At 48.6% G+C, this 23243-nt stretch overlaps 3 protein-coding genes and 1 pseudogene across 9 annotated transcripts; 1 reads left to right on the forward strand and 3 right to left on the reverse strand.

Annotated features, from left to right (window-relative positions):
- The first annotated feature begins 1356 nt into the window (after nucleotides 1-1356).
- On the forward strand, nucleotides 1357-2852 carry LOC120694777 (momilactone A synthase-like). The gene is made up of 2 exons (XM_039978041.1): nucleotides 1357-1684; nucleotides 1806-2852. Exons 1-2 carry the CDS (start codon nucleotides 1587-1589, stop codon nucleotides 2608-2610), a joined length of 903 nt encoding a protein of 300 aa, XP_039833975.1. The 5' UTR covers nucleotides 1357-1586; the 3' UTR covers nucleotides 2611-2852.
- A 5-nt stretch (nucleotides 2853-2857) lies between these two features.
- Nucleotides 2858-6980, reverse strand: LOC120694781 (annotated as a pseudogene).
- A 239-nt stretch (nucleotides 6981-7219) lies between these two features.
- On the reverse strand, nucleotides 7220-9811 carry LOC120694780 (superoxide dismutase [Cu-Zn] 2). 2 transcript variants are annotated; one of them, XM_039978048.1, is made up of 8 exons: nucleotides 9649-9811; nucleotides 8995-9079; nucleotides 8787-8888; nucleotides 8610-8705; nucleotides 8453-8484; nucleotides 8281-8356; nucleotides 7720-7773; nucleotides 7220-7483 (listed from the first exon to the last, which is right to left on the reverse strand). In XM_039978048.1, the coding sequence occupies exons 2-8, from the start codon at nucleotides 9065-9067 to the stop codon at nucleotides 7461-7463; spliced, it is 456 nt and encodes a 151-aa protein (XP_039833982.1). In that variant the 5' UTR covers nucleotides 9068-9079; nucleotides 9649-9811; the 3' UTR covers nucleotides 7220-7460. The 2 variants fall into 2 exon arrangements, with proteins under 2 accessions (XP_039833982.1, XP_039833983.1); XM_039978049.1 differs by having other exon boundaries at nucleotides 9589-9757.
- Nucleotides 9812-10496: 685 nt separating this feature from the next.
- Nucleotides 10497-13628, reverse strand: LOC120694778 (protein NETWORKED 3C-like). 6 transcript variants are annotated; one of them, XM_039978045.1, is made up of 3 exons: nucleotides 13437-13628; nucleotides 11921-12020; nucleotides 10497-11472 (listed from the first exon to the last, which is right to left on the reverse strand). In XM_039978045.1, the coding sequence occupies exons 2-3, from the start codon at nucleotides 12006-12008 to the stop codon at nucleotides 10760-10762; spliced, it is 801 nt and encodes a 266-aa protein (XP_039833979.1). In that variant the 5' UTR covers nucleotides 12009-12020; nucleotides 13437-13628; the 3' UTR covers nucleotides 10497-10759. The 6 variants fall into 6 exon arrangements, with proteins under 6 accessions (XP_039833979.1, XP_039833978.1, XP_039833976.1 ...); XM_039978044.1 differs by having other exon boundaries at nucleotides 11921-12016; nucleotides 13437-13627; XM_039978042.1 differs by having other exon boundaries at nucleotides 11921-12025; nucleotides 13437-13625.
- Between the last annotated feature and the right edge of the window lie 9615 nt (nucleotides 13629-23243).

Here is a 23243-nt window from a genome sequence, read left to right on the forward strand (position 1 = left end):
TGCGCGGCCATGCGCCCACTGCTGCGCTTGCTGCCGGTTGCGTGCTGCCGGTTCAGCTAATTTGGACCCATGCAGCAGTGCAACGCTCATTCAGTCGGGCGGTAAGGAAAACGCCGGCTTCATTGTCTCTCTTATTTTATCTCTCCTCCACCTAAGATTCAATCTTCTTATAGTTCACTATAATACTTGCTCTAAGTCATACATAGCTGGATGTCTTTCGTTTGCGCTTTGATAGACCGGATCAACAAGTTGTTCGAGTCTTTCACTGTGTTCGACAGCCAGCTCCTGCTCCAGCCCAACAGTATTTTCCTCTCACACCACTCCAGCTCCAGCTAGCCCAACAGTATTTTTCTTTCACACCATTCCAGCTCCAGCCTCCAGCTCCAACCTGCCGAACGCAGTGTTTGTCTTTTAGGCTCTTTGATTATTTGCGCTTGCGCGCCGTCCCTCCTGGCTACTTTGCCTATCCGGCTCCTTATTAATCCTACAGCACTGTTATATGACGGCACCGGTGTGTGCTGCATCGGCATGCGCACCGGCGGCCAGCAGCGCATGATGAGCTGATCCGAGCAGCCACGTCGTGTACCCAGAGTTCTTCATATCTGTGGGGATCCATAGATTAAACTTTATGTAGAAAACGATTTAAAACATATAAACTAAACTTTAGTCCAAATTATATGTATTTTATGAATTAATGGACTAAACTTTAGACAACGAAAGTTTAGTACACCGGTTTGGATCACCTAATAATGGACTAAACCTAAAATTTAGTCCGTGCATCCAAACATGACCTAGGTCTATCAGGTGCCAATTATATTGTCAATTTAGGCGTTCCCACCCCGTAAATACAAAAACACAAAATTTTGCAAAAAAATCTTACTAATTTGAAGTACTAAATGAAGTCTATTTATAAAACTTTTTACATTGATGGGCTGTAAATCACGAGACGAATTTAATGAACCTACTTAATCCATAATTTGCAACAGTGATGCTACAGTACCATCCACTAATTATTGCTTAATCATGGATTAATTAGCATCATTAGATTCGTCTCGCGATTTACAACCCATCTGTGCAAAAAGTTTTGTAAATAGACTTCATTTAGTACTTCAAATTGGTAAGATTCATTCGCAAAAAAAAAATTGCGTTTACCTGTAAAGGAACTAAACAGGGCCTTAGACTATTAGTTCTGTAAATTCAATTTTTCTTATTGCATAAACGCATTATTAGTCGAGAGATACTATCCGGCACCTATATAACTAGATAAGGCTATACAGTACAACTTTTGATGATTAGGCAGTAGACTCATGACCCGCTCGAAGAAAACCTGACCCGACCCGATCGATGATTTGTTGCTGCGGTGAACTATATGGGTTCAGCATACATTATGGATAGCATCACTTGTTGTTGTTGACCCCCTCGGTCCAATCCTGGTTCCGCCCTCCACCAGCCGGCAGCTTACAAGTTGGATTGTTGGAGTAATTAAATCTGTAGCGGCCGGCAAGCGGCCTTTCATGGCTGACCTTTCCTGCCCAAGGAGAAGCTAAGCTTAGCGCAAGTACGGCACGGCACCGCGAGGCAGCAGTATGTTCCGAGCCGCGTGGAGTGTTCTCCTTCTCGGGGGCAAGAGCTCGGCCATGTCCGCCGCCGTCAGCCGCTTCTCCGCGGCGGCCGCCTCGCAGAGGTTCCCCATCTCGTTTCTCGTCCCGCCTGGAACTGGAACTCGAATCCTTTGTTTCGCTCGCTCCCCTTTGGTTTCTTGATCATGGCCTGCTGGCAATTACCTATCTGGTATAAATTTGCAGGCTGGCCGGAAAGGTGGCGGTGATCACTGGCGGCGCAAGCGGCATCGGCAAGGCGACGGCCGCCGAGTTCGTCAGGAACGGCGCGAGGGTCGTCCTCGCCGACGTCCAGGACGACCTTGGCCACGCCGCCGCCGCGGACCTCGGCGCGGACGCAGTGGTCTACACCCGCTGCGACGTCACCGACGAGGCGCAGGTCGCTGCCGCTGTAGACCTCGCCGTCGCGCGCCACGGCCGCCTCGACATCGTCTTCAACAACGCCGGGATCGGCGGCAACCTGGCGCCGGTCCCCGTGGGCGCCCTGGACATGGACGACTTCGACCGCGTCATGGCGGTCAACGCCCGCGCGGTGGTGGCCGGCGTCAAGCACGCCGCGCGCGTCATGGTGCCCCGCCGCGCCGGCAGCATCATCTGCACGGCTAGCACCGCGGGCGTGGTGGGCGGCGTGGCGCTGGCGCCGTACAGCGTGTCCAAGGCCGCCATGGTCGGGCTGGTGCGCGCCGTGGCCGGCGAGCTGGCGCGCTCTGGCGTGCGGGTCAACGCCATCTCGCCCAACTACATCCCGACGCCGCTGGTGATGGCCGCCATGGCCGAGTGGTACCCCGGGATGGGCGTCGAGGAGCGCAGGCGGGTCGTGGAGAGGGACATGAACGAGATGGACGGGCCGGTGCTGGAGGTGGAGGACGTGGCGCGGGCGGCGTTGTACCTCGCGTCCGACGAGTCCAAGTACGTCAACGGCCACAACCTCGTCGTCGACGGCGGGTTCACGGTGGGGAAGGCGCCCAACATGCCGAAACCTGCACAGTGAACTCGTTGCCAAGAGAGATGACATCATGCATGGCTTCGCTTGTTCGTCTCTGATTTGTTCTTCCCGTTATTGGGATTGGAAAACATGGTTCGCTCCGGTCCTTCATTGTTAACGGCTTGTCGTCCATAAAATTACTCTGTGTCCTCCATTGGTCCATAATGTTCCAAATGTATTTTTGTAATAACACATAATAACGAGCATTTTCCATAAATTTTATGAGTGATATATTATCCATAAATAAATCACATGAACAAAATGTTTTTATTAGTTGACAAATCAACATCATCACAAGTCAATCTAAAAGTCCAATCAGATCTCTTCTTTGTCCAGCTCGATGTATTCTTAAGAAAATGTTATGTTTCTTGCTATATCCATGCCTTATCTCCGAGAGGACGTCTTGGCTGACTCTAGTGACTCTTCTTCTTCTTTTACCACCGCATCCCTTACCGCCGTCCACGGTCCGCCATTGTTGTTGTAACCACTCCATGCTGACGCTCCGGCAATCTTGCCATCAAGATTGTCCACTGGTCCTCGCCTCCGGTGGATCCCCTCTGCTGCCTCACCTCCTGTTTCGTCGTAGACCTTAACCATACACACCGGAGCTCCTACTTGTTCTACCACATTCCTACTTCCCAAGAGGTGAGATCTCGCATGTGCTTTGGCTTTTGGCTACCTACTCCACTTGAAATGGACAAGACGACCTTATAGCTTGCTCGGTACATGGCGTAACAATCATGTTGCTGTAGCTCGGAATTAAGGCTCAGCTACTGGCTATAAAAACGACGTCATCGGTGCATGAATGTACGATTATTACTAGTCATCGACGCTGACTTCTCAACGTCCTGGCTTGGGCATGTTGAGCTCCTTGCTCACAGTGAACCCGCCGTCAACGACCAGGTTGTGCCCGTTCACGTACTTGGACTCGTCGGACGCAAGGTACAGCGCGCCGCCCTCGCGATGTCCTCCGCCTCCAACACCGCCCCGACCATCTCGTTCATGTCCCTCTCCACGATCCGCCTGTCTTCCTCGGCGCTGCTCCCGGGGAACCACTGCGCCATGGTGGCCATGGCCAGCGGCGTCGGGACGGCGTGGGGCGAGATGGCGTTCACGCGCACCCCGGAGCGCGCCATCTCCGCCGCCACGGCGCGCACGAGGCCGACGACCGCCGCCTTGGAGACGCCGTACGCGGTGGTGGCCACGCCGCCCACGACGGCGGTGGTGCTAGCCGTGCAGATGATGAGGGACCAAAGCCGGCAACTAGAGCGGGGTGAATGTGAGCCGATCAAAATTTCTTCCGAAATCGATCTGTCGGCCTATGTCCCAAAATCACCCGAGCCCTCAAGCGTTCTGACCAAAGCTTGGAGTAGCTATTGAAAAGCTAAACCAACACAAAAGGTCTCGAACGTGCGAGCGAAACCACGAAGCCAATCAGAAGCGAATCGAGAGAAACCGCAGAACTGATCTGCCAGGACCGGTCTGACCGGTGCACTGGACCGGTCTGACCGGTCGCGGCTGTTCAAAAACTAGCAGACCGGTCTGACCGGTGGCACCCAGAAAACCCCCGAAAACTTGGATTCAAACGATGGATCACAACCAAACGACCACAAAAATCGATGAAACTTGGGGTATAGCTTCGCCCCTACCCCGTGAACATATCCCTAAGAGATATCGTGCTAAAGATCAACAAATCTTGAGAATTCGAGGAGAGATCAAGAAGGATTGGAGTTTTCTCAAAAACTCAATAAATCCAATTCAAAAGAGCTCGTGATTCTAGAGGGTTTGGGACAGGATTAGAAGCAGAGAATCACAACAAAGAGCTCGTAGAATCCTTGCAATCATGTGCACCAAAAACGAAATCGAAATCCATCACACAAGGGCACAAAAACGAGGGGATTGGATTGATTCAAAAATCCCAGAGGGCACAAGGAGGATGGGGCCTCCTTTTCCAATCAAATCCAACACAAGGTCTCAACAATCCATGGACAAAATCTACTCTAAAGAGAGGAACGGAGGGAGAGGAACACAGAGGCGGCGGCCTGGGAGATAGAACAATTCACGGACGAAATACAAAATCCGCCATTAACCTAACACAAGTGAAGGGGTATTTATACCCGCGGGACCGGTCAGACCGGTGCCAGGGACCGGTCAGACTGGTTGGCCTGCAACACCCCCTGTACACGATCTCATCCGACGGCCGAGGTTCTTTCTTCGAAACAAAGTTTTCTCCGCGATGCCGCCATCTTGATGAAGATCAGGTCCGCGGTTTTGGAGGGTCCGCGAAACCCGGGTAAGTGTCCGGTTTTGAGAAAACCACCAAAACCTCACGCGCGGGAAGATTCCCGCCTCCACGCCGTGGCCCTAGACGCCGTTCCCGCCTCGGACTTCTGACGGCCCTAGACGCCGCCCGACGCCCGTCACATCCTCGCCCGCAGCGAGGCCCTAGACGCCGTCGACGCCCGTCGCCTCCGTCAGTCCCGAGACCGACGCCCGTGCCTCCACGACTTGGCGTCTTCAACCGCCGTCCGCCTCCTTGGTTTTGTGGCGCAAACCAAGAATCCCGCCTTCTGTCGCCGCTTGCGCCCTCGACCCAGGAGTAGACGCCACAGCTGCCGCCCGGTCCGAGCTCCGATCCCGGCTGCCCTTCACCGCCGTCCACCGCACGGTCCATCGGCCACGGCACCTCCACGGCAGCTCCCCATCGACACTCGACGCCCGTGTACCTGCAATCCAAAGACCAAGCGCACGATCACACCGCACGGTTGACAATTCACTCATCATAGGCAGGATAGAGTACTCTCGTTCCTCAGATGATGATGCCGCCGCGGCCACGGCCCGGGCGTTGACGGCCATGACGCGGTCGAAGTCGCCCAGGTCGAGCGAGGCCAGCGGCGCCGGCGTCATGTCGCCGCGGATGCCGGCGTTGTTGAACATGACGTCATGCTTGCCGTGCCGCTCCACGGCGAGGTCGACGGCCGCGGCGACCTGCGCCTCGTTGGCAACGTCGCACCGCGTGTAGCACGCGGCGTCGGGGCCCAGCTCCGTGGCGACGGCGCGGCCGAGGTCGTTCTGCACGTCGGCGATGATGACCCTCGCGCCGTTCCTCACGAACTCGGCGGCCGTCGCCCTGCCGATGCCGCTCGCACCACCGGTGATCACTATTAGAAATATAGGCATTTTCGGACATATTTTAATTCCAAAATTAAACATGTAAATAAACAATATTTTCATGACTAATGTGAGTGAAACAGATCTTGTGCAAGTGTTCAAAATTAACATAAAAATAAACAGAATGAAACACATGAGTTTCAGACTGTACCCCAAGGCGGGACCAGTGCCGGCATTGGGTGCGCTGTCACCAGCTGGAATAGCGTCCATGCTATTCGACTGGCCTTGCTTGAAGTAGTCGAACGATATCAATGCAGGACAATGTTTGCAGTGCAATCCCACAGACGGCCACCAGGAACTAGACGAAGTAGTTGTTCTAGTCGCCGGGATGTAGTCGTTTAGGCCACCAAAAATAGAGTACGTAGTCGTTCGGGAGCCTTGTGAGCAGTCGCGTCAAGACGCTCCCCAAAAATCTGATTGCCCCGCTATCCCATGCAGGACCTTCAGCGGGCAATGGTTTCGGAGGCCTGCTTTCGCTAGGACTGTGCGCGCAGTGCTAGCGATGGAGATTGCAGAAAACAACAGAGGGAAAATGAAGAGGTCTGCTAAGCAGGAGTAACTGAAGCAAGTGCTTGAGTGAGTGAGAATGAGAGGAGAGGGGGCTGGTTTATATAGCCATGTGGCACCCTCAGATTCAACAAACCTGGATGTTTTAGGTGCAACAATAACCATAAATTTGCACCATTAACTAGCCATCAATCCTCTATTTTAATCACCAATATTTACCTCCTCATAATTCCCTAGCATTAGTAGTGGGTTTTAATTCTTTTCCATTGAATTATTGAATAAATTCCAACAATCACCGCCACCTTTCCTGCCAACCTATACAAACCAATTGTCCAATTGCACCTTTACGGTCATCTTCACGACTGGTGTGCGAGCGTACGAGGGGAGCACGGAGCTGAACCTTTGAGAGTCTGAAGCGGAAGAGAAGCACTTGCCCCTGACCCCGAGAATGGGTTGCAGTGCCCAGAACATCCTGCTGCCCTGCCCTGCTTTGCTTCTTCCTCCTCCTTGGCCACAGCAACGAAGCTGTTTTTTTGCTGGTTTGTCCCGAAGGATGAGGTTTCTTATTAAGGAGATGAGCACTTGCTCTCAGTCTGAGTCATCGGTGCCCATTTAAATCAGAGCTGCTGTGTGTGTGGTACGCGGGCCGCCACGCCGCATGGTGGTGGTAGGTGCTGAGGTGAAGAGGATGTCATGTCGGCAACGGCAATACGAGTATTTATTTTTCTTCCAAAAACACGGCAAACTATTTCAATATTTTAACATCTCTGAAGTTTTCATAATAGTTTGCCAGATGACTGCCACATCATCCGTCAAGGTGGCAACACCGGCTCAGGGGGTTTGCCTCTTCCTCTGGTTTAACATGTTCCAAGCGAGCTCTGCTGCTCAGAAACTAATCGTTACCGGATGGTTCAGGGTGTGACAACCTATCCCTGAATTATGGTACATCAGAGAACTCGTAGAAAACCCACAGAACATTTGCCAAAACAGCCACTTCGCATCGCACTAAAGAAAAATGATGGTTGTGCAATGTTCATACACGGAATGATAGGAATAGCGCTCTGACTATTGATCAGGCGATTATTAAGAGTAGCCAATTATGTATCCAATATAAGGGAAATGAAGCAGCAAGACCGGAGGTGCTCAGATGTGAATGTTCACCAATGAAGCCACAGCATCTAGCCCTGGAGCCCAATGATACCTGACAAGATGAGGAAAATGAGGACCACAAGGACTAGAGTAGAATGAATGTGTATGGCTCTAACAGATCCACTAAGTATCAGGTTATCTCTTCTTCACAAAAACAGAAAAGAAAAAGGAAAGAAAGATCCACCGAGTGTCATAAAAAAAGATAGATTCGCCAAGATTGTATAGTGTGCTCAACTGCACTAAGTTAAACCTAGATGCAGAAAAGACTCCAACTGTGTTGTAACTTACCACAAGCAACACGGCCACCAGCATTTCCCGTGCTCTTGCTAAGCTCATGTCCACCTGATACACGACAGAGAAGGTATGGTTATATGTACACCTTTTAGTCTTGGAGCACTATGTAGTAACAATAGCACACCTAAAAGAAGCTACTAAGAATTTGCTCAAAATCAGAACAAAAGCGCAGACTAAAAGAGGCTAACAGATAAACACTAGTTTGCTCAAAAAATCGCTTTGTGAATAATTCAGCATCCATGGAAAATGGTAACCAGATTTGTAAGATATACATTTAGAAAGTGGATAAAATCAAGAATTCTTAGTTAACATATATTAACTGATAAGCATCAGCTTCATCCAATAGCATGTGAAAATAGTTTGTAAACTGACAGAGATGCAGTTAAGGCGATTTCCATATTGCCTCTAATATTATGTTTATTATCTACTGTATTAGGATAGTGAGAACATGCAGACAGCATAACACAATCTGCTCCATCAACACTGCACTAGAGAGGCCATACAGATCTGATAAAGAAACGCATTAACTACATTCAAGTGTTAATGGAGCATTACCCTTGCCAAGGTCATCTGGATCGGCATGGACAACTACAGCTCGGCCAATGATTGAGTGTGGCCCAGTGAGGGGAATCTGACATTCAAATGTGTGTTCCATGTCAAATGAACAAATTCAAACCAAAATGGTAATAAAAGGTACAGCAATAAAGTGAGTATCAGTATCCCTAACCTGGCAGTCAGTAATATTGACATTAGCAACACCTGCCAAGCAGTAAATTGTCAGTGGGATTATGCGCTGCAATCTAATGCAGGAAATTACTTTTGAAAATAAAGAAAACTACTCTTTTCAGCCAACTATATTAAAGGTTTCTCTAATACAAATGTACCATCTTCTCCAGCTGTCACATTCCCAAGATCACCGGCATGGCGATTCTCATCTTCTGGTGCACCATGCTCCTTAGCAGCAGGATTGAAGTGTGGCCCTGCAGCACAAAATAATTTACCCCGTAAGCACGGCATATCAACTTGCCCTGATACATAACAGGGGAAAAAGATGTAGGTACCAGTGGACATGCAGCCATTGGTGGTGTCACCAAGCGCATGCACATGGAACCCATGGAGCCCCGGCTTGAGCCCAGAGATACTTCCGGTCACGGTGGTTGGACCTAAGCATGAACCAGAATTAGCAACCAACCAACCAATTGTGTTGGACGAATGCAGAAGTATAGAACACACATGTTCTCATAAGTCAAGACATGTGAAGAGAATTACCATCTCCCTCTTGAGAAAAGAAAATGGTACCCTTGACATCACTGCCAGCGAGGACAGCGACAGCCTTCACCATTGTCTATGTGATCTGCAGTCAAAGCCCGAAAGGAACAAGTTCGAATTCATTTCAGTAGGCTAACATGACAGGGCATGGTGAAGTGCTGAAGAACGGAACTTTTGCAGTATATGTATGCACTAATCAGTATACTGCGATTGTAGTTTTAACAGCATAAATCAACACAGCTTAAAGTTCAAACAGTTAGTAGGTTGCAGTCGTAGGTTTAGCTACACGCATCGATGCATCTGTTAGCTGTTACACAATCATACGTGTATGCAAACACTACTGCACAGGCAGCAAACCAAATCATACGCAGGCAGCAAACCAGTCACCCAGATCTCTATGTAAGCGACGCAACAACAGAAATCTACCTAGAAATTCGAACACAAATTCGGCAGGGCCAACGAATATCAAGACGCACGCGAACGGAACCACCACAGATCCGGCTAATCCGGCTGGATGAATTCGGGCAAAGAGAAACGATTAGAACCCTAATTAAGATTTGGGGGGTCTAGAACTTCAGGTACGGGAGCACTTACAAACGATGAGAAGCGACTAGTAGAAACCTAGGATCTGGGGGTTTAGGGTGATTGATATACCTCAGGCGACCCCTGCGTGCGACGCGAGTGGAGAAGTCGGAAGCGAAGGCGAGCAGCGAGCAGCGAGCAGCGAGCGCGAGTCTGGAAGACTCGAGAACCGAGGGCTAAATGGAGGACTCGGAGGCACACACTGAAGTGGAAGCACCTTAAATTGCCACCGTTGACGAGATGGATCGCCACCGACCCCTCCTTTATTTTTCTTTATTTTTTGTTTTTTATATGGTACCTGCTCCCAGCAATTTCAATTTCACTTCTTATCGTACTGGCATGTCAAACTGTTAATTCAGTTCAGGCCATGTTTAGTTGGAGCGCAAAAATTTTTTGTGTTGGAATTTTTTTAATTTAAAGTACTAAATGAATTTTATTTACAAATTTTTTTGCGCAGATGGGTTGTAAATCGCGAGACGAATCTAATGATGCTAATTAATCCATGATTAATCAATAATTAGCAGATAGTTACTGTAGTACCAATGTTGCAAATCATGGATTACGTAGGCTCATTAGATTCGAATCGCGATTTACAGCCCATTTATGCAAAAAGTTTTGTAAATAGACTTCATTTAGTACTCCATACATGTGTCGAAATATTCGATGTGACGATTTTTTGTGTTTACGAGATTTACGGGTAAAAATCTAAACAGGACCTCAGTTTAACCATAGCAAAATACAGGGGTTACTAATTGCACCTGACCTGAGAACCAATTTCATTTCATCATGCTCTGCCTGATTGCCTCAACTTCGAACGAAAGGTAATCTTGGCAGCATTTCAAGATGATTCAGACCTTCAGACTGTACGGTATACTGTAGTACTACTTACTACTACAAGAATTGAAGAATCACACGACACAGATGTAAATACAGGTGCCAATACTCCATTTAGCTATAGTTAACGCCATATGGCTGAACATATAACTGTAATTAACTACCACCACAGATGTAAATACAGGTGCCAAAGCACTGGTTAAAACGAATCCTCTCTCTAGTTGCTAAACCTGAACATGAACAGAAACGGACAGGGTAGTACACCATCCTCAATATGCACATGATCTACAACAAATGTGAGATTCATGCTGTTTTCACTCTCCTTCATCCTGCTGCACCCGACCTCCCTTCAGAGGGCGACGATGGGGCCCGTTGGCTTGCAGTGCGCGGTGAACAGCCTCGCGGAGAAGAGATCCTTGGCCGCCTTCTTGAGATCAAACGCGCGGGTGGACGAATGCTTAGATCCCCTGATGTGCTCACGCAGCGTCAGGTTCTCATCCCTCATCATGTCCATGGACGACGCGAGCTGCCTGATGACCTCCCTCTTCTCCTCGTCCTTCCCGGCGAGCTCCGCCTTCAGCTCCGCGTTCTCCTCCTCCGCCTTCTGCAGCGCCGCATTCTGCTCCTTCAGCCTTTCGATCTCCACGCGCATCAGCTCAACCTGCCGCTGCTGTTCCTGAAAGGCCGACTCCATCTTGATGGCCTCCGCACGCATCAGCTCTGCCTGCGCTCCCTCGTCTTCTTGCTCGGGGTCATCGACCTCAGACTCCGAGTCATACATGGAGACAGAGCAAGAGGAGCGAGGCGTCGTCTTGCCGTTCGTGGACGACGCCTGAGACCGGCTCTGTGTGCAGGAAGAAAGGCCAAACACTGTTTGGCGTGTGCCGCTGCCATGTTTCAGCAGGTCATACTGCTCTGCCACCGAGCGGTGCGTGCGGTACAGGTCGCCAAGCAAGTCCACTAGCACGGGCCGCTTCTTGTAGTACATTTCAGCACGCTGTGCAAACGAGTCCGCGTCTTGGTCGATCAGCTTCAGCATTTGCATGGTCTTGTCATCCAGCTCTGAAATCAATGGGAAGAAACAGCAAAACAATTTTGTTACTGAGCGTGAGCAAGAGGTAAGAATCTACCAAGATGAAATACGACATTTCTACTTATGAGAAGCAATGGCAACTTCATAAGAACCCAAAGGTCAAGATCACTACAGAACAGAATAATTGGGTTATAAATTCCCATGTAAAATCAAGTGCAATATCTAGAGTTTGCTAAATTCAAATGGACTTTGCTATAGTTCACTATAAACTTTGGATATTTCAAATTTTCATGATGGCATAAACAATTCCTTAACGACAAGATTAGAAGAAAAGCATGCTGATAAAATAAGTTAACATACAAAAAGCATGATATCATTGAAACTGGACTTGGGCAAAGGATTGCATTACATACCCAAATACTAAAGCTCAAGAAGAGCAGATCACCCGTTGGAGAATGCAAGGGGATGAGGCCCTACCTGAAAGTGTGTTGTTCAGCCATGGAGATGGCCTTGCTAGGTTGTGGCTGCCAAACCACCATGCCTGTGGCAGCTCCTTGTGCATCATCTTGTCTTCTGACTTACATGCAGCAATCATACAGACCAACAAGAATAAGCAAATGGGAAAATTCAGACGCGTGCCACTAAATCTTCATTTTTTTGAAGCTTCAATACACAGGATCATCATATGATTTCAGGCCTCTAGCGTGGATGGATTCTTTTGGTTCACCGTAAATTCTTTTGGACAAAACTTGACATTTCATCCAAATCAACACGTAAACAGAAGTAATATTTCTCAGTGGGCATGAATTAAAGAGTGAACTAACAAGAGACCAAAGATTTTATTCACGAAAACGCACAAGACTATCGGTTAAATTTTGGAACTTTGACTACATGAAATCTTCAAACCACGTGGGACTATATACAGTTTTTTTGCAAAAGAGAGTGATCCAGGAGCGCATTACAGAGAGCAGGAATAGAGTGGGAAAGGATGTGAATCGCTTTCACAAGACAGAAACAAGAACATTGGTTGGAGATGACTGTAGCCTGAAAAGTTCAGTTTCATATCCAAGGGAGAAAGGGTAAAAAGAAAACAGATCATTTTCAGTCCTGCTTATGTAGTTCATGTAACTGAACAAATCACTAAATCAGAACTTGAATGGAGGGGGAAAAGGTGCAATCAACACATCTTCACTCGAAGAGTGGAAAGGTTCACATGGCTATGCATGCCAACAGTGAGAATAAACAACAGCAGGCCCAACCAGAAGGAAATAAAAATCACTCTGTTCGCTGTTTGGTTCCTCCAGCCAGCCAACAGTATTTTTCTCTCACACAGCTCCAGCACCAGACTACAGCCACCAGCCAGCCAACAGTATTTTTCTCTCACACCACTCCAGCACCAGCCACCAGCACCAGCACAGCGAACAGAGTGAATGAAAACTTGTCAGAGGATTTAGCTTTGAATCGCCTAAGCTGATTGAAAAGTAAAATGTAACGCACCGTCTTAACGAAAAGAAGCACACCTCCAAGACGTTGCACTCATCGAAGGCCTACTAACTGAAGAACAAAACCGTACGTGGCCTGAGAACTAGCTAGGAACTGAACCCGTACGTCTCGCAATCGATCTCGCTGTTTGTACTGTAACAAACAAGTACTGTAGTAGTATTGATACCAGCAAGACATCCCATGCTAACATGATATCGCCAACCAAGACGCAACACATGACATGCGCAGAAAGTCAAATCAAAAGCAAGGGAAGAGCCAAGAAACCGAACCGGAAGTGATGAGAGGTTGCAGTTACAGATTCATCCGCACAATCCCATCGGCGCGGCAAGAGGCAACCAGGCCGCGCCACTCAACGCACACAACAGAACCGCTACTACCTCCGACCCCGGCCCCCGTGAACCACGCCGCGCGAGGCGGGATGGCAGAATCGATCAACCAAATCGAGAAGTTTCTAGGAGAGAGGGGGGGGGGGGGTGGAACCGCACAGCACCTGCGTCGCGTTCGTGTGGCCGCGGCCGCTCCGCCCCGAGGTTTCGTTTCCCGTTGCGGCTGGGTTCTCTGTGTCTCTCGCTCGCTCGCTCGCTCGCTCTCTCCGCTGCTTTTAGGAAGGCGAAGCGGAGGAAGCGGACAAGCGGCGGGCGCCTCGCGAGATTTTCAAATCCGGCCGCTCCACGAGTCGAGTCCACGACGACGATGGCTTGGCTGGATGCGAGGGGAAGGGGGGGACACTCTTGCGGGGGAGCCCTCGGGAGAATCTTGCGGGCCGGGACTGGCACGCGCCGCGGCCGTGGTGGGATCGGCTTTGGTTTTCTATGCCTGGGAGGGGCCGGAAAGCGAACGTGCCGTGCTCAGACTGGGCCCAGCCCACGGGGCGGCTGGCACGTGGGCCCAGCTGGCGTGGCGCTCCCAGTCAGCAGCCGCCCGCCTTGAGACTTGAGAGAGAGCGTGTCGTCCGTCCATCTCGGTAAGCCCTAGGCAGGAGTAATTAAAAGTAGGTGTAAATGGGCAGCAGCGCGAGTGCCAAGGTTGATGAAGTAGGACCAGACTGTTGACAGTTCATCTTCCGATGCATTGGCGAGCTGTAAATAAAAATCCGCCAAATTTGGAACGAAAACGCATGGAATTTGCCCTTCCTGATGAATCTTTCCAGTCCGGAGAGTGTAGAGAAAAAACAAGCGCTTGCGCCTGTGCTGCCGCGACGCCAGGTAGGAGGGCAAGGGCCGGTCGCTTTCTGAAAGCGCGCGGCGCGGCCTCTACTTGTTGGGGCCTGCTAGTTTACGCGCGCGGATGCCTCCTTTTTTAAACTAGCCGTTGCAGACTCCCATGCCGCATCCAGATGACCAAGAAAGGAAGAAAATTAAATTAATAAATTGTCGCCAAACGATGCAGATACGGACGGAGATGAGATGAGGCCAACACCACAATGCAAGCTCTCCCTAATCGGAGGTGACATGCGCGCGCGCCTGCTAGCCGACCGTTGCTTGCCGGGCCAGCGACCGCCGACCGGGACATTCTTCAGGCGCAATGGCTATATATCGCAGGCTATAAAAGCTAAATCCATCGCATGAAGATTGTTAGGTGAAACAGCGGGATGATTTCGGTCCAAATAGTAAAAAGATTTTGGCCCACGTGGAGCAGACTGATTGGCTGTTGTTGTGTTATACTGTTTGTGTGTGTGCTGCTGCTGCATGCAGCATGCAGCTGTCAGCCCACAAAGAGCAGGCTATTGATTGGTTGAAGGATGCTGTGATGTGCGTGCTGCTCTGCGGTTGCATGCATGCTAGAGAAGCATGTGTGCTCTTTTTTTTTTTCTTTTTTTTATTTCTGCTTCTTCTCTTTATTTTATTTTTCTTCGTATTCATTTTCTTTCTCGATTTGTGCGTTTATTTTTCACGTTCAAGTCTCTATTTATTTATACATGATTGAAGTTTATGTTTTTTCTCTACATATGCTTCTTACTGTTTTGACTATATGTATGCTTACTAGATGTGGTGCAGTGCACCTTTATTTCTTTTTCTTCCAATCTTTTCTCTCCCTACTTCCTTTTTCTTTATTAATTTTATTTCTTTAATGATAATTTCTTCTCTACTTGAAAGCTATATTTTTATTATTATTTTATCTTTCATTTGTCCAGAAGAATAATTTGTTCGTGTGCAAGGATAATTTATTAGTCTTGTGGACACATTTGTTCTCCATGTAAAAATAATTTTTTATTTATTTATACTAAAATGTTTGTGATATTAAATTATTTGTTCAACTTGTAGACAAAATTGTTCCGTGATGTGAACTCATTTGTTTGTAATATTTAATTTTCAAATGTTCGGAATGTGCAATATTTTTATTCGTCTTGTTTGATCATTTTGTTCCTATAAAACAATTTTTTGTTCCAGATTTAAAATATTTGCTCAGAGCAATCAAAATTAATTATCTTATATTAAAAATAGTTTTTTAAATAATTATTTTAAATATAGTCAAGTGTGGTCTTGATTTGAAGATCTCATCATAAGGAACATTATGGTGAAATCAAAATTTAGTTGAGATGTTTGGTTCGGAACTTATGACTTTTTTTTAGTTGATGTCTCTTGCTAACATGTCGTTTTCATTGGACTGTACATGTGCTGCATGTGGTCATAATTATAGTACGGTGCTAGATATCGCGGGCAAGAGCCCATACATTGGATGTTGGACTGATAGCCCATTAAATATAATAGATGGTGAAAAAAATCTTCGGGCGATGGTCGGTGGAATTGTCACCATCAGTGACATATAACCGCACCCTTCTTGAGGGCCTCCTCGAGTGCCTTTCGTCGCGAGATGCATCCTCGCCGAGGAGGAGATACGGACACGCGCGGCTTGACGGTGTTACCGGCGCCTGGTCGGTGGTAGTGCAGCCAAACACCATTGAGTTTGCAGGGACGACCCATCGTCTGTCCCCTGCACATTATTTTTTATTTTATTTTTTGATTTTTTTAGAATCACACAGTACAACGAAGACGTCCACAACACGCACGCACACTCACACCCTATAAATACACGTACGCAAACCCTACCCCTATGAGCACCTCCGAAGTACTGAGCACCGGCAAATCTGAAGATTCCTGAAGTCACCACTGGCGTCTCGTCGTCGACGAGAACGTCGCTTACCACTTAACGTGTAACACCGGTAAATCTTAGGAAAATCCCAGAAAAAAATGCGAGCACCAAAATTTAAAACTTAATGGATAGCATCCCACCGGACCGTCCTATCATTGGACTACAAGCCAATTCAATGAGAGGACGCTGCACAATTGCGAGACCACCCACTATTTGTTGGATCAGATTAAAGGCCCATCTTGGCCCTGGCCCGCACCATTAATGAATAAGCGGAGGCCGAAGATGCGCAAAATCAGGCCGCAAACAAGTTTCGGAAAGGCCCAAGACACGATTAAAAGGCTGCGCGCATTGGGCCGGCGTCCGCCGCGTCCCAGCATCGCTCCAACCAAGCCCTTGGCGCCTCCAACTCTGGAAGCAGCACGACCAAGGCAGGCAGACAGGTAACGAGTTTTCCACTCCTGCGTCGAGAGGAGCCTTGCCGAACCGCCGCCGCTTTGTGTCGTCTGCGTCAGCGGCCGTGTGCCCTTCCTTGTGTGTAGACTGGCAACGCTACGGCGATCGTCATGCGCGCGTTGGAGGAGGGACAGCAAATAAAATAAAGCTGTGGCCTGGCCTGGAGGGGGAGGGGCAGGGGGATCTCCAGGTGATCCGATCCCCCTTTGGCCTTTTGGCACCGAGGCGAGCGATGAGGAAGGAGGTGCCCTGGCCATCATTCTGTCCGCCTCCGGCGCCGCTGGCCGGGGCCGGTGGAGCGACCACTCACTCGAGTTGCTATCTAGCGCAGTGACAGACGACAGTGCCGGCCTCCTGGGCTTGTCTGCCGTCGTCAGTAGGAGTACTCATCAGTCAGTCAGTCCGTAGTAGCTCCCACCATGCACGCAGCTGCAAAAGACACGACGAATATGCTTTCCATTCATTGCTCGGTCGCCCAACGGAGGACGACCATGTTCCGATCCAGATGTGTCGTGGATAGCTTTTGTGCATGCAAGGGCGTCAACGGTGACACGAGACTGAATGGTGAATTGACTAAAGCCGGCCGGCCACGGGCCACGGCCGTTGAGAGGAAGGCGAGTGCTTGCTTTTGCAGGCTTGCTCCCTTTCAATTCACGGGAGCAGATCCACCGGCCTACACTACTTGTTAACGGATTCAATTAATGTTGGCACCGGCTGCCCGTGCGCCCTCCATCTCGCTCGCTTCATCCACCGAGCTAGCTATCAGCTCCGCAGTGTCTACCGATGCCAATATAGTGGCGTGCTTATTCATTTCCAGCAGGTAATAAGGTTGCCGTTCCGTCGTCCACCGGTACAACAAGAAGAAGCATGCAGCAGCAGGAGCTAGCCAGCTTCTGTTACTGTGAGTAGTCGATCGGATGGATATTACTGTGCTACCCTCTCCGTCCCACAATATAAGACGCGGCCAAACTTAACACGGTCTTCAATAATAATATTTGACTCTTAATATTTTCTACAATATAATGTTTGCACAACAAAATTATTGTTGTATGAAACTACTTTTAAATATGAATACAATGAATTATTATAAAACGAAAATTTTATTGTACGAGATTAATTGAAAGTTTGAATTTTGAATTACGTGTGCGTGTGCGCTTTATATCTTAGGACGGAGGGAGTGGATGGTTTCATTCATAAGATGTCGCCGTCACCGGCATGAGCTGTGTGCCTGCACGGCGCAAGCAGAACCGCACGTCGGCGCCGAAAAGGTCCAAGCTAGACCACATGTGCCACGCCACGCCAGCTGCTGCTGCTAGATCCGGTCCGAGACAGCCGCCACGCAGCGATTGGATCGCGCACGTTCCGTCGTCCGTTGATTCCATTCCCTGGCCGCTCCAGCTGCTGGACGCCGCCGCCTGGCGGGGCGGACGTGTTCGACTTGGCCCCGCCCGCCCGCCGTACGGCGCTTGCATGTCGGCGTCCGCCGCCGGGCCGGCGGCCAGCGAGGCAACTAACAAGGACCGTGCATGCATGGTGCCAGCCGAGTGATAAGGCAAGGCAAGATGCCATCCATCGTGCAAGCTTGCCAGGCGATCGAGAAGATAAGGCAGGCAGGCAGGCAGCGTAAGATGGGCGCCTATCGATGCCTCACTCACTTGTTGTCTGTAATTGTAGCCCGTAGGTAAAGGGTCCGCCCCCTGGGCCCTGGCCCTGGCGCCTGGTGGTCATAGCTGATAGCTCGGCCTGGTCGTCGCGTCATCCGTGTCCTCACACATCGACTCATCGTGTCATCAATCATGCAACGGCCGGGGAGAAATTCATTCTTAGATGACACGCGAGCGACGCTACATGTAGCAGCGCGCAGTTCATCCTCACCGACGGAGATCGCCGGCCGGCGTCGAATTAGGGGTTAGGGTTGTTGGGTGGGTGCATGACTGACGACTTTAGAGGGAAGGTTGGGGCGGCGGCGGCCCGGTGGTGAGGCCGGGCAGTGAGGGACGAGCCGTCTGCCGGGCCAAGGCAAGACAACTGGCGTGGCCTGTGCCCGGCGGGTGGTGGCAGATGGGGTGGCGGTGCAGCAGGAGGTTGGGAGGAAGAAGAAAGAGAAAGGAAAGAAATATGAAGGAAAGAAGAAAGAAGGAAGATAGAGATGAGGAAAAAGAATAGTAGTAGAGGGCTTTTAATTTGTTGGCTGCCACAGATAGCAGCAGCGAACGCGCGCCCTGTAGTGGCCACGACGGCCGGGAGTGGGACGGCATCAAGCAAAGTGAAAACCCTGGGGCTGGGCGTACGCACGCCGCGGCGGCATCTGATGAGATGCGTCTGAGGCAGCTCGCTGAGCCAGCCATCACATCGGACCTGCTCCTCGGACCTGCGGAGCATCGTGCGTCGTTGGACCGTGCCGCAACGGCCAAAACGGTGGATCGACAACAACTGGAAGGCATGTGGCTGCGTGCATCTTACCGGTCTGCTCGCGCGTAGTACGTGGTTCAGCACTAGCAGCCGCAGGGAACGAAGGAATGAAGCAGCTTCGTCCGATCCCCAGCACGCGTCACGCTCGTAGTCGTACTACGTCTCATTCATAACGAACCACGGACCAAAAGAAAAAAGAGAGGCCTGGCCTGCTGTCGACGTTGGCGATGTCGCGGAGCGAAGCCCGCTACTAAGGTAAATATCCTCAGAAAATATTTCTATCAGGATACCTACACTAGGCGGATGCGTGCCCTGCTGCTCATGCATCCCACACTGCCAGAAAAAAATGGCATTTGTATCGAGCGGGAACTCCTGTTAGTACCGGTTTCCCGTCCGGTACCGCCCCATCGGTACTAAACGCGCCTGCGTTTAGTACCGGCCGGGCTGACCGGTACTAAAAACGCACCTGCCACGTTCCAGCTCCCGGCGCCGGTACTAAATAATTTTTGATTTGTTTTCTTTTAATTATATTTCTTCTCTTTTCATTTTAGTTTTAGTTAATTAGTATTTGTATTTCGTAGCCATTTGCGTATTTGCATTCGTATCTAACATTCATATATATTGTTCGCGCAAAACAAAAGCAATTATGTATACATATTATATTGATATACACTTTATTAATTACAAGTACTTATATTAGTAATTTGGAGTATAAAAATATTTACAAGTATCCATGATCATTAGTTTTTTCCGACAAGTATCCAAAAAGGAGAATAATACTAGTCGTCATCGTCGCCCCAGCGGTTGTTTCTGTCAAATCGACCCACGCTTATCCTTTGATCCGAATAAAATTTTCCTTTTCGATTTATGACCTCATCTAGTAGGAATCCACAGAGTGATTCTTGAATTGTACTGATTCTTTCCGGTTCGATGAGATTCTCCTTCATACACCAAATCTGTCAAGTGCAAACACCAAAATTTTGTATTAGTACCTCCATGAAATTAAATGAAAGAAATTATTATATATTAATGTAACACACACATCGAATTGTTGTTGTGTCATCCTCTTGGTGGAGGAGCAAAAACCCTGTATGTGCTCACATACATAGTAACCACATAGGTTGGTTCATTGCTTCTGTCCGAAACACTATATATAGATGTGGGTTATGAAATATTCATGACGTTTAGTGAAATCACAGTAGATGCGCGATATGTATCCGTACCGAAAAGTCAGTTTTGATATAAAGATAAGAAGGCAGTGTCGCGACCCCTATGTGATTACGGATAAACCGAGCCCATGCGCTTTGAACGATGTCTATGAGAGATTGATAGTCTTCTTTTGGTCTCCGCAAGGAGTCAAACACCACAACTCGGGACCGATCGATCTCGATAGAGAGCAAGATCCAGTGGAAGCTGTTGAAATTTAAGTGATGAAAAGAAGTTAAAGGACTCACTTAAATTTGTACGATAAATTGAAGTGATGTAAAAAGTTAAAGGACTCACTCGAAGTTGTACGGCAATAGAATGAATATGCAAGCGTGCTGCCTATTCATGGCCGTGAATATAATATTCTTGGTGCGATTTGGCCATTTGCGTACCGACTCTTCATTTACGACATGTGGATCAATGAAGCCGATGTTGTAGATCCTCTTTTTTCGGCATTCTTGCATCTTCATCCTACACGATTAGAAATACGAGGATGGGATGAGAAACCACAGACTTAGTATAGCTAGAGAGTATAGAAATGAGAGAAAAAAAACACTTACATGCAGAATGTACTGAGGAGGGACTTGTCTAGAGCATCTTGATGGTATAGATCCCACAGATTTTCAAGTTCAATCCATACATCGTCCATCCCCCGATGGAAATGGCTATCTTTAATGCGAGCAGCGAACATAACATTTCCATCTGAAGAATATTTTATGTACCAGTTATGCAACTCACGCATAAGAGGTTGTCCCAGTACAAATGGTTTTCTGCATGCTCCTTCATGAATGGGGACCTTTTCTTTCCCTTCCAGCTAAGCTTTTGTGAGCCCGGTTTCAGCCGCAAACTGTGCAAGTGCTTCATCCTCTTTTGAAAGGATCTTGAGATCGGGTACACTTTGTTTGGGTGGTTTGCCGAGCTGGGGGACTTGGTTGTACTTCCGATTACTCTTCTTCTCCCATGATTTTGTAATCGAGCGGTCGTAATCCGACATCAGTGGAGGCTTTGGTTGCCACATCATAGATAGAAAGAATTTTTTCACTGCTGGATCCACTGGTTCCTTTGACGGAGGCTTCTTTGGCTTCAACTGCTTGCGCACGTCTTCTTGCACCCAAGCAGTCAATTACTCTGGAGTCATTTCGTAACCTGACTTCTCTGGCGCGGGCTTCTCTTTCTTCTTTCGTGCTTGGGTCTTCTTCGGCCTTGGAGGTGGCGGTGGCGGCACCCAAGCAGATTTCTTCTCCTTTGCGGGGGGAGGAGATGGCGGAGGCGGACTAACACTGGGCTCCCTGGAAGCGGCCGGTGACGGCGATGGACTAACGCTGGGGTCCTGGGCAGCCGCCGGTGACGGTGGATCCACACTAGGCCTCGGAGACCTTTGAGCAGCTAGCGGTGACCTCAAAGACGGGCTTGTTGACACCGTTTTTTGACACGTGTCAAGGAAGGTGATTTCGGTGAAAGAAAGGTGGCCGATTCAAAATAAACCAAAAGATGCACAGAGTTGGAATCGGCCGATGGTAGTCCATCCGATGGACCAGGAGAATATTCTATGAAGATGCTGATTAGTCCGCTCTGGTACTCGGCCGACGGAGACTTGCCGATGAAGTCAAGAAAGGAGAAGAGGATCCGGACTCTACAAAAATCTTGATGATTCGGTTGTAATATTTTAATTTAGAAAGTCTTTTCTTTTTAGTCAAGTAATGTTTGCCGTAATCGGCTAGGACTTGATAGCGTTAGGCTATATATATCAGTTGTATGGGACCGGAAAAATTTGATACACATCCAATACAACAAATTTTACAATTCCTTTGCACTTTTTCGGCGACTTCGCCTTTTCTCTTATTTTTCAACGAGTTCTTTCAAGTTGATCAAGGACGCCTCACATTCGAGCGACTTGATTTGCTGGTGAGTTTTCATTTTACCGAGTATATTTGAGCTTTAGCTACCGGGCGCATCGTTGTGGCTTCGTTCAGATCTATTCAAAAGTAATCGAGTTTATCTAGGCTTTGACTTCTGGGCATATCGCTGTCGTCTCGTCTAGATTTATTCACCAATTATCGATATCGGCTAGATTTGTAGGTTTTCCTATGTTTTTTTTGCCATTATCACACCTAAAAATATATTAGATTGGCTTTAGGTTTTGCAATAACACTTTTGTTATCTCAAGAGCCGGTTTAGATCTGTTTTTAGTTTACATCATCTGAGTTACACATTCGTAGCTTAGATCTTGTTACACACGCATAATCGGCTACTCAAAGCCGATTTTGTCGTCTAGTGCATCGGCTGATCCTGCCGACGCACTCGTTTATTACACGCTTGCATTTAAATATTCTTTTGTGGTGTATTGTATCGGCAAAGCTTGCCGATACACCTATCTGAGGGATAATCGGAACTCCAGCCGATACACCCTCGAATTTAACGTTTACTATGTCTCCTTGTCAATCAACAGGTCAGATTGACTGGCATGCTTGGTCTACTTTCCGTGCTTGGCGAACACTTGCCCTCGGATTCCAGTGTGTTGATTTTTGCGTCAACACATCTTTTGGCACGCCCGGTGGGACACGAAAGCTTCAACATGGTGGAACTCACAGATAAATCTGCAGTTAGTGAAGAAAACCAGATTCATGTTCCTGAAGATAAGCTCAAAGAAGAACAAAAGAAGGAATATGAAGAGCTGGTGGAGAAATTCAAACGTGAATGCCTCAAGTCATACAGCGTCAACAGATCTAGTGAGTTGATCAAGAAGTTCAATCTTCCATCTTTCCAGCCATTGACAGAGGCTCAACGTGAAAGCAAGATGATAGACGCAGTTGGTCAAGCTGTGGCACAAGCCTTCATCAAGAGTGCAACAGTCATGGGCAACACGGTGCACAATGCAGTGTCCAGATCAAATGCAATATACTCCCTTGGAGGTGTCTATGGCAGCAGCCCTGTCGGCTTAAGATAGCCAGGCAGGAACAAGCAACAATCACACTCCACCCCAGATGACTACTGCAGCATCGGTGGGTACAGCGGATCCTATCTACTCAACCACGCCGCCGATTGCTACAACTGTGCAAGATGGATCTGCGTCTGTATTTTCTAAAGGGTGGAATCCTGCTATTGGGTATGGTATGCATCCGGATTTCTTTTC

The sequence above is a fragment of the Panicum virgatum genome, chromosome 2K (assembly GCF_016808335.1).
Source record: "Panicum virgatum strain AP13 chromosome 2K, P.virgatum_v5, whole genome shotgun sequence".
Lineage (NCBI taxonomy): Eukaryota > Viridiplantae > Streptophyta > Magnoliopsida > Poales > Poaceae > Panicum > Panicum virgatum.